The sequence below is a fragment of the Mytilus galloprovincialis genome, chromosome 8 (genome assembly GCF_965363235.1).
Source record: "Mytilus galloprovincialis chromosome 8, xbMytGall1.hap1.1, whole genome shotgun sequence".
Taxonomy (NCBI): Eukaryota; Metazoa; Mollusca; class Bivalvia; order Mytilida; family Mytilidae; genus Mytilus; species Mytilus galloprovincialis.
This window is the reverse complement of record NC_134845.1, coordinates 84,469,886-84,481,219: the sequence shown is the minus strand read 5'-3', so window position 1 is coordinate 84,481,219 and position 11,334 is coordinate 84,469,886. Positions and strand designations below refer to the sequence as shown.

General features: G+C 31.1%; 1 protein-coding gene across 1 annotated transcript; it reads left to right on the top strand.

The window, feature by feature from the left end:
• The first annotated feature begins 4,426 nt into the window (after positions 1–4,426).
• LOC143043607 (uncharacterized) lies at positions 4,427–9,911 on the top strand. The gene is made up of 5 exons (XM_076215835.1): positions 4,427–4,529; positions 5,291–5,378; positions 7,097–7,207; positions 7,968–8,092; positions 9,822–9,911. Exons 1-5 carry the CDS (start codon positions 4,443–4,445, stop codon positions 9,834–9,836), a joined length of 426 nt encoding a protein of 141 aa, XP_076071950.1. The 5' UTR covers positions 4,427–4,442; the 3' UTR covers positions 9,837–9,911.
• The last annotated feature ends 1,423 nt before the right edge of the window (positions 9,912–11,334 follow it).

The window sequence follows — 11,334 nt, the reverse complement described above, 5'->3', positions numbered from 1 at the left end:
ATGTACTGTTATCTGTCTGGTTGTGGTTTTTTCTTATTTAACCACGGCGTTTTCAGTTTATTTTTGATGCATGAGTTTGAATGTCCCTCTGGTATTTTTGGAATAATTCTAAAGCTCCTGGTAGCTGAATAAACCACGGAAATTTACACACAATTTTACATTTTTAATTCGACAGCAAATGTTCACTGAAGTAAAAATCTGTTACTGTAACTTAACATTTAACAAGATGAGTTTGAATGTTCCTCTGGTATTGTTCTCCCCTCTTTAAGTGATATCGTGGAGTATTAATTTGTCTTGTTTATGAACTAACCGAAATTAAATCTCGGACAGTTCGTCTGGTAAAAACTTGTAATATTTATGATCTATTTTCTTCCTATGTCTACCCGCGAGATATCGTCAGCCTTCGTCTGATCACGATTTGTTAAAACATTGAATTCAAGGAAGTTTGAACAGTTCTGTCCTCTAAGTATCAAATATGACACAATATGACAGTGATCATTCACTTTTGGCAAATTATAATCAACACTCAGAAATAGTATATAAAAATATATATCATAATATAATTTCGTTTATTTGCAATAACGTATTTTGTTAAAATGATATCTTTATTGTTGTTTTGTTTGGTTATTCAATTTTTTTTCTCATATTTTTACATATTTTTAGTCATTATCTTTTTGATATTTTGAGTATGTTTTGTTTTTGTTACTAAACATACTTTTATAACTCTGTATAGCTTACACATGTCATTCGACTTAAACTTTCGGTAAACTTTGATTAACAACTTCGATTTATTAATATTACATGAAGAAAGCAGTATAACATATTAATTGGTATTGATGAACCTTTTATTTATAAAATAGACATTGTGGTTGAGCAGTTGATCAGTCCTTTCCAAAAACGTTTAAGTCTCTTAAAATATCTTGTTCAACTGAAATAACCTCTACCCCTTTCCAAATCATAACTGCCGTTTTATCTATATTAAACAAATAATTGAGCATTGCTTCTTTAGTTCATGAATTTTCAAAACTAGTTTTTGACGAGCATTCCTATTAGTTCCATTCTTGCTAAAAAAAAGTATATATGCAAACATTTATAAATAGAGCCCCGAGCCGTGAGAGTATCCTTTTTGTCCTTTTTCGTATATGCTGTGTTGTATTGATTGATTGATTGTTGGTTGTTTAACGTCCAGTGTTAATATTTCATGCATATTCAGGACGAGAATACGTTCACAATAAATACAATAGGTAGGTCTTGTCACAAAAGAGGCCATCTGGGATCGGGGAAATTTGCACTAGAAAGGAGGGTATAATGGATATGGACAGAAATTTTGCCATGCAACAGGCCACCTACGGACCCTATGCTGTGTTGTAAGAATAGTGTTTACAAAAGTTTCAAAACCAGATAGATAAGTTTTCAATTACAGACACGAAATTTGAAAAAAAAGTATAACAAAAAATACGGTACGTCTAAGTAAGTTCACATATTACATTTCATCAATCAACAGAACTAATACAACTGTATAATTTTTTTTATTCGGTGCAAGCATCACCAAATAAATGATAAATTAACCCTGTTTCACAGCTAGCTTAACCGCCTTCTTGATTGACAGTTGTAAACAATTCTGGTATATTGACATGAGCAACTTAATCAAACATAATGATTTTATGTGACAGTAATAAAAATCCAGCAGAAAATGTTTCTTAAAATACAGAGCATGCATAGCATTTACAACATGTACAAGTTTCGCCTTAAAACCGGAATAGCTAATACACGCGCTTTGCCTAACCAAAATGGCCTTGATACATTTCTACCAAAAAATGAAATGCATCAATCAGTAACAGGATGTGTTTGTGTAGAGTTGTAACAACATGCGATTGGTTAATACAGCCTATGGCGCTGATTTGATTATTCGTTCAACCATTCAAATACTACATATAAATATCAAAGTTCTAAAAGACTGTGGCATAGTCTGCATGATGGCTCAGCATTACAAGGTAAGATTTCAAAGTATTCAGTAGTATGTAGTTTTTTCCTTTGCTTTTGTGCATGTTTTACATGTCTTTGAATAATGATGATAGTACCTAACCATTGTCATGGAACTTCTGTTTAATATGTCCTTTAAATTTATTCAAACCATTTTAGCTTTAATCCTTATGCAAATTTATTTACATGTTAAACTAATTCGATTTTAAGAAAACAAAATATGGCTTGCTAAAATACGTATATTAATGCAAACCCTACATTTTCAAATGATTTTGATTTCTTGAATACATTATTGATTTCAGTATTGTAATTATTTCCAAACTGATAATGTTAGAAACTTTGAATGGAATAAATATTGTATACTTAAAACGAATTTTGATAGAATCATACATCTACAACACAATAACTTACTAGTAACTAATCATATGCTTGTGCATACAGTCTGAAAACTTGTTTAAAAAGTGTTTAAGAAAATTGCATGTTTTTTTCTTCAAAATTACTTTAACATGTTTAAATTAGTTTGAATATGCATACAAGAAAAAATATTGGAACAACAATAGATCCAAATTTAATTAAAAAACGTAAATCTATAATGATTTATTTAAAGCGCATGCTTATTCACAAACATATTAATGTTTGGCTTAACAATAATAGCAAATTAAAAACAAATTCGTGAAGGTTGTGTTTTGAAATAAAAATCAAATGAAAGTGGTATGATGATAATTCAAATAATTGTATGAAAAGTATAATGCATTGAAATTGATAACAGTATATTTTTACAATTTTTGAACATTAATGTAATTCCTCGACAAAAACCTGTTTTAACATAAAGTGTTACATAAAATTACAATCATACAGAATTCTATGGAAAATTCAAAGCGGAAAGTCCCTAATCAAATGGCAAAATCAAAAGCTAAAACACGGCAAACGAATGGACATCGATTGTCATATTCCTGACTTGGTACAAAACATTTTTCTTATGTAGAAAATAGTTGAATGAATCTGGTTTTATAGCTAGATAAACCTCTCACATGTTTGACAGTAACATAAAATTCGATTATACTGACAACTATATGTGAATAAAATAAACAGACAAAAATATAAAAAGTTAAGTGTTGAGTTGACATGATCATCGGATTCTTGCTTATCATAACAATAGATATGTCAGTAATAATTATGCAAACGACTGGAATATAATTGAATTCACATAATATGTTTTACGTAATTTTATTATTTACAGATATGTTTTGTTTTGTTGATTGTCATATTTCTATCAAGTAATACGTGCTATGCACAGTCCATATTATTAGTGGACGAGGATGGAGGTAATTTAATGGTAAATTTTTACATTGTTATAAACATCGAATATTACAGATTTGCATATCCATTACATATCAAAGTTGTAATAGTATGATGTTTTATACACACCTTTGATGATGATAACAGATGGACGTCCGATCAAAGACTTCCTCACCTGTTTTATTGTCGGAATAAATATATTGTTTGTGATAAGAAGATTTTAATTGTAATCTGATACATTGGTTATGTGTGTATTTTTCTTCAAACAAACACACATGACTTCATTCATCTACATTAACTATTTCTGATTGGATTTATTTTTGTTAAGTTTATTTAAAATATTACTCTCACTCATGATAAAACACCAAATGACGATTTTAATTGATTTTTACTAAATATATTTTTGGAGGTGGTACAGGGACTGATTTTTCCCCATTTTCGGCTCTTTTACCGCTGTTACTTCTTGGATTATTGGCGGCAACAACACCCACTGCTACAGCAGCTCAGGCATGTCAGGCAGCTCCGGCAGCTCCGGCTGTGCCAGTACCAGTTATGGTTGTACCTGCCCCTGTAGCGCCTAGTAAGTATAGTTTGACAACCCTATTATACATCGCCCAACAGCATAACAAATATGTTCAATGGAAAAACAGCTCGTAATCCAAATCTGAAAAATACAGCATTTTTCTAAGAGAAGCCATGCCATGAGTTCACAGTCTTTTTTGTATGCTGATGAGGATAAAGTTTTATAAAATCTTCTGGAAGCTTATGGTTTTATTTACCTTTAAAGTTCCATCCATCCGATCAACTGCACAAAATAAAAGATTTAATCAATAGCTGGTCAACAAATACATTAAAATGTAGAAACATCAACTGATGTGTATAATAAAAATGTCAATGCGTTTATTGCACAGCAATTTGGTCTGTTGTGGAAACTTGTATCATTGACAATCAAACTACATTTCGTTGTCAAAACAATGCATGTAGCTTCTGTATTTCCGATTCATTTAAGCATTGTCATTAATTTGTAACGTTTCTGAAATTACGGTATTGCTTAATACTTTTTTTTATAAATTATGTTTTAAAAAAATATTAACACATATGGTTTTTTTCCCATTTAAATAGCGCCGCCATGTGTTTCGGAAACTTGCCCTCCTGGATTCATGGTCTTACCAAACCAAGCAAGTAGTACAAACTGTTATTCTGATAGTGGTACAGTGGCTACTAATAATAGAAATTTTTTGGCTCTGGTGAGTGTGTTAATTATTCACTATTTGGAAGACGAAATTGTTACTTCGAACACAATCAAGAACCAAAAACCGTTTAATATATTATATATTCTGAAGGCAGAATATAAGATTTCAATACAGATATATTTTATGTTTTTATTAAACAAGTGACATTATAAAATTCTTAATACCTGACTTAAGTAATTTCCTAGAAGTGTTATAAATGACTGTATTATCTGCTTGTATATACGACAAATGACAGCTTTCTAATCCTTTTGTAAAAGGGTATGTGCAATGTTCTTGATCATGTCACTGAAGTTGTTCCTATATTTGACCTATAAAGTTCATTTGTTGAAAATCTGGTTAATTTACGGTAATCGAAAGAGATAATTTGTTTTATGTTTAAAGAGCATTTGATGCTTTTGATGATGTTGAACGCAGTCGAGATCAATTGGACATAATTTAATCTTTTCAACACGATAATAGTTTGATAATAGAGTATAATAGTAGAAACAAATACCTGAATGGTCTTTGACGTAATACTGGGATATAATTGGAGTCACGAGATGCAGTATATGGGAGAAATATGAAGATGAATAAGGAGTTTATTATGAAAAACAAAAACAGCCGAAACTTGAAAAGAACTGGCTGGGAATAAACATGATAAACGATGACTAGTTTTGACATTTCAAGAACACTTTTTTTTCAAATAACAACTATCTATGTATTCACATACAGATTTTGTGTCATCAATGTATGAATATCATCTTACTAAATTTCAGTTGGTTTGTACCATGACACCGGGTGCCTACCTGTGGAGACCAAACACTGAAGCAGAAGCCGCTGCTGTTAGAAATAAATATAACTTTCGTAAGTTGAGAATGTTATTGTATTTTCTATTAAAATAAAGTTATTCATGTATTCAGTCATCTCGAATTACGAAATAAATGTGATAACAAAGATAACAAAACATGTGATAGCAAATCTAATCCGTTAGCAAAATGTTTGATACAATTATCTCTTCCCAAAGACGTTCGAACACTAAAAACAGTTCACAGGTTATGTAGCTGCTGGGGGAAGATGGATGTATTAAAAAAATAATTTCTAAATAAAAGAACAAATGTGTAAGACAGTCATTTAAAGATCAAAATTAGTTCTGTATTTAATTCTTCAATTAGCGCAATGCAAATTTTGTAACACAAAAAAGTAAACATAGTCCCTCGACAGCGACTCGGTCTACTTTAACTGTCCCTTATCTAAACCTTAACGCAATAAGGTCATGTGTTGCGTTCAAAGCATTTGTCTGAATTGATCATTTTCTTAATGTTGAATTTGTGTCATCTAATTAAATAGACAAATAAGGGGGATAGTTCCACTACAGCTGACTAACATTTCTCAACCATTAGGCAGTCATTTCATAAGGCAATAGATTGTTATTGTCGCAACCAAATAATACAGGAACATCTATTTTAACGTCATTTCAACAGTTTTTATTATTTTTGCAGTAATATAGTGTTTCAAATCATTGTAGCACATGTTCCTCAAAACGCGGTGTATAGTACAAACAGTCTTCATTTAAACAAAAACTGACATTATAATAGAACGTGCAAAAGATAAGCCAACTAAATTAATTTAAATTGAGTTTAATATTGTTAAATGTATGTATCTGTGTATCAGTGTAAGTCCTGGAATTATAGTTCCCGAATCAGTGTTTCCCTGTTTGCACGCTTACACAAACCACATCTTGCCCTAAACATTTCCGACGATGAACATATCGTACCTCATGGATTATTATATGTATGTCCTGTCGTACCTGACGGAAGATTTATATGTGTGTCATTTCGTACAAAATTTCTCATATTGAAAAAATAAACCATATTTAGTTCTTTAATTGATTACATAAAATGCATATTCCTTTGCACACATTTTCCATTCATTGCTTTTTTCTTGGAATAATTTTAAATTCTTTGCATTTCACTACAAAACAGCTGTTAACAACTATAACAGTTCAATTCATCACAGATCTTAAGACATTTTGCTAACGCTATGATGCGTTTTTGAATTTTTGACAGATATTCAGAATCCTCTGGTTTTATCCATGTAGTGCATTTAAAAAAAATGTCCATTTACACCTACTTTTCTTTCCATAATTTTATTACTTATAGTTTAAAAGGTCATATTTGTTTTGTTTTTTTTATAAAATCCTTGTTATTTTTTCATTGTTTTTGAAAGAAAAAAAAGTGTCAATGTTAAATACATGAAAAATGTAGAGAGAATCATATCCCGCCAAATTTTCAATGGCTTATATCTAAAAAAGTATTGACAAATAAACAGTAGAGAACAAAACAACATTTACCACTTTCTCTCTGATTAATTCTCACTCAAAAAAGAAATAAGTTCCAATTAATTCCATAATGTAAAGATAACCTCTGATTATATTGACACTAATTCAGAAATCTTGAAAACATAAATCTTTATTTCACGAGTGCATATAGTGTTGTCTATTATTTATGAACTACGAAGGCGATTACAGGAACATATATATAATAAATCTTCTGACCTCTCATTTAATTTTCTTGTTTTTACAGCCAATGATGTATTTGTGTGGACCGGTGCAAATGATGTAGACGGGGATGGGACCTTCACATTCGCCATAGAAAATGGTCAATTAAATGTAGCTACTCCCCCATTTGGAACAGGTACATTTTACTTTGTTTATGATAATTCAGGAAAAGCATATGTACACATCATACAGATAAGCACTTTAGTTTTTACGTCAATTTTTGTTGGTGTTATAAACCTTCGATTTCAATTTTACCCAATTTATTCTTCAAGAGGAGCAAAATCATACTATCGGGAAAATTGACATAAATAGATATGACTGGAATGAGACAACAAACAAACGACAAACACACGCAAGTGTCATTCATTTGGGGTTTATGACACTTGAACACATATCGATGACTATTGGGGACAGAACCGTTATCTATTATTCATAAACGTTAAAACAGCACTGAAACTATGAACAAGAGTGGGTTTTTCTTTTAAGGAAACATTGCAATTTCAGTTTAGGATATCCATAACATTATTTTGTTTGACTAGTGTAAGTATTTGTCTGCCTGGATCAAGATGCTTAATTGGATAGCGGCAGAGCATTTTTTTTCAAATTATTTTCCAAATATATATATGGACTGTAAACTTTTAGTATATTTACTAGCCTAGAGGAATATTATTCCATCTATTTTGAAAAATAATCGAATACAACAGCGCCTCTGGGATAAGAGTTAAGAACAAGTTATTTGTGATAATATGAAATTAGTATCGGATATATCTTCAACAAGACGAGGCAACGTTTACTTTGCAGTTGGTTCATTACTTTAGTAGGAGGGTTGAACAAGACTATCTTTTTTATTGGTTTGCTGACATAATGCGAATTAAATAGACGGTATATGATTTCAGGTGTAACTGATGGTACAGGAGTGAGTGACTGTGTGGGAATACGGTTCGTCGCTGCGACAATGACATGGGAATGGAGTGAACGGCTGTGTACCGAAACTTTACGCTACATATGCGAGTATCCACGAGTAAGTATGATCCTTCATTTAGCTTATGTGTGGAAATAATCTTTTTCCGTAAAAAAACATTAATATATAACTACAATTAACTCATCATGAAGATTTTAGTACAAGTCTCCGTTAGGACAATCACAAGACAAAACATGCAATGAACGATACATGTCTTAACAATAACACTGTGTTTTATGGGGAGTAGTATTTTAACACTTATTGTGAATACTCTGTTTTAAATAATCCGATTACATTTAAAATAGTCAATGTCGAGTTTTGTAGATTATTTACAGCTGTCTGCGAAAATGGCATTGCTCCTTTAGGTCACTCATTGTGAATTATGTGTCAATTTGAAGAATATCTGTCTTATCTTGTGTTGCTTTAGGATATCATTTTCATAAAAAAGAATGTTGATAAAGAAGTATTTTTATTTAAATCTAAGCTCTAGACTTTCTCTCCACTATAATGTAAATTATTAATGTCAAGTCACAAAAGTTCATGGTAATGTTAGGTTTACAGATATATGCTAATATAACTGATTGTTTTATCCACAATGTGCATTGTATTAAATAGAATAAATAGTATCATAACATTTTAACAAATTGACATTTTGATTAATATTAATTATTAAATTAGGCAATTTAGGCAAATCGTCAGTGTGGACTCTCTTAAACTAACAATGGACCAGCAATTGTCTTTTCAAATTTGAGAGAATTTTGAAGCAGTAAAACTGTTCAATTTAACTCTTTACCTAGGACAAATTTAAAAACGAAAACTTAAAGAGCAGAAAGTCAGATAAATAATACTGAACTTTGAGGAAAATTTTAAATGGAAAGTCCCTAATCAAATGGTAAAATCAATATTTCAAACACATAAAACGAATGGACAACAACTGTTTTTTCACGACTTGGTACATATATTTTCTGAAGTAGAACATGGTGGATTAAACCTGGTTTTATAGCTAGCTAAACCTAAAGCTTTTATCTTTTATCATATGATCATGTACCCTCATACAATTTTTTTCTCCACAAATATTTTTTTTAAAGACATGACAACTAATCATAATATGATTTTGTATATTGTTCAATACTTTCTTTTTATTTCTCCTTTGATCATTAATGTAGTATATTAGATTTATTAGTTGAACATTATGATCTCTGATACTTAAATTTAATAGTATTGGACACTATCAAATTAAGATTATATAAAATTCCAATAATTAGCTCAAATGGAAGCATGTGTGTCTGCCCTTCTTGTAATCGTTTGTTACCGCAAGTTACCTTATTTCAGCACATTTATTCTGATGGACAGTAATATATATAAGTGACTGAATTGACGTTAATCTATTTAAAAGTAAACAGAAAAATACCAATTTTATGTGGTCACAAATTCAGCCGACAAGAGTGTCAGAGAAAAAAACTAGTATATGTTCTTTATAATTAACAAATATTTGCTAATCTATACATATTTACATAAATAAGGCCGTTAGTTTTTTCGTTTGAATTGTTTTGCATTGTCATTTCGGGGCCTTTTATAGCTGACTATGCGGTATGGGCTTTGCTCATTGTTGAAGACCGTACGGTGACGTATAGTTGTTAATTGCTGTCATTTTGGTCTCTTGTTGAGAATTGTCTCATTGACAACCATACCACATCTTCTTTTTTATATATACCTTGTGATCATAATTTTTGATTTAAATGTTAGTTATTTGTATGTGTCTCTTACTTTATAGTGTTGTATTTTTCAGAGAGTTTGTCCATAGAGAGTTTGCTGCAATCGTAGTACGTCCTGGAAACTTTATTGTTGCTGCCTGGTGTAATAAAAACATTGAATCAGATTTTAGTTTTCTTTAAAAAAAACCAGAAGGAATATATCAAGTTATCAAAGTAACCAGGATTATAATTTAGTATTCCAGACGAACGTTTCGTCTAAATTAAGACTCATCAGTGACGCTCATATCAAAATATTTATAAAGGTGTTATCATACACTTTTAGACGCAGACAAGTTCGAGCAACGAGAAAACCGACCTTTCCGAACCCTAACCACTCAAAAGGGCCAACATAAAAAAAAAGAAAATTTGCACAGTGCTAATTGTGACGCTAACACACATTTTTGGATATAGAGCTTTCATTGTAATGTGTACTAGTGTTTGTCTGTTTGTCTTTGTAAGCCATGGTGTTGTCAGTTTTTTTTTATCTATGCATTTGACTATCTGGTTTCTTTTGCCCCTCTTTTCTAGAAAATAGTCCCATACTTGCCGCCAAATTGAAAATAGCCACCAATAGGCAATATGTCAGGTCCAATATATTGGTGAACTTAATAACTTTATAGTAACAGCAGGAATTTTGCAAAGTGATAGTTATGACGCTAACAAAGGGGTATGGTTATGGAGCCATTACAAAACAAATCCCGTGAGGCCACCAAATTCAAAATGGCCACAAATAATTTTAAAAGAAGGTAAACCCAATGTTGGTGTAATTAATCTCTTTAATGTAACAACCAGAAACATTATACAGTGTTAGTAATGAGTTTTTTAAACACTTTTGAACAAGAACAATTCCAATATGGCCACCAATAGTCAAGAGGCTAAGTTCAATATATTTGTCGATTGACCACTCTATAGTAAAAGCATGAAACTTTGCATAGTGTTAGTTATATTGATAATGAACATCTTCTAAAATAAAGGCATCTTATTTAATCCATAAAAAGCATCTGTACCCCATTCATTGTTGTCTTTTGTCAGCTTGATTCAGTCTGGATCCAACATTCGGGATTGTTCATATTTTCAGTCGAAATTAACAATAGAACAGCTGCTGATGTATAGTTGTACAAAGAAGAAGACCAGAAACCCATAGTTTGTTCTTATTTGGAAATAATGATCCACTGAAAAACTATAAAACAAGATCTAGTAGACACTTTCTCATTGACTTCTTTTACTTGTTTTCTATGACTGAGTGTTATTCATGTCTACTTCGATGGCCAATAGTGCCTGTTGTCGCTATATCCAAGAAGGCATTGTATGCACTACTTATCTATCACATAATGTTTTCACTTTGTCTGCTGTAGATAATTCAGTAGATCAAAAGATTCATTTCATGGAACCTGCATATTGTTTATCCAACATTTTTCATAGGATGTTCCGAGGATTTTCTTTTCAAACATTTGACCAATCTGAAACTATTTTGTAATACTTTTAAACCGGAGAGTTGAGCAAATCACCCGTCAGCAGAAATGTGAATAATCGAACCGGATATATCAT

Bases quoted from the DNA above. Each gene is read 5' to 3' on its own strand.
- LOC143043607 (XM_076215835.1), top strand. From the start codon at position 4,443: ATGGTCTTACCAAACCAAGCAAGTAGTACAAACTGTTATTCTGATAGT. The intron at 4,530-5,290 runs GTGAGTGTGTTA...ACTAAATTTCAG, and splicing joins ATAGAAATTTTTTGGCTCTG to TTGGTTTGTACCATGACACC. The intron at 7,208-7,967 runs GTACATTTTACT...ATATGATTTCAG, and splicing joins TACTCCCCCATTTGGAACAG to GTGTAACTGATGGTACAGGA.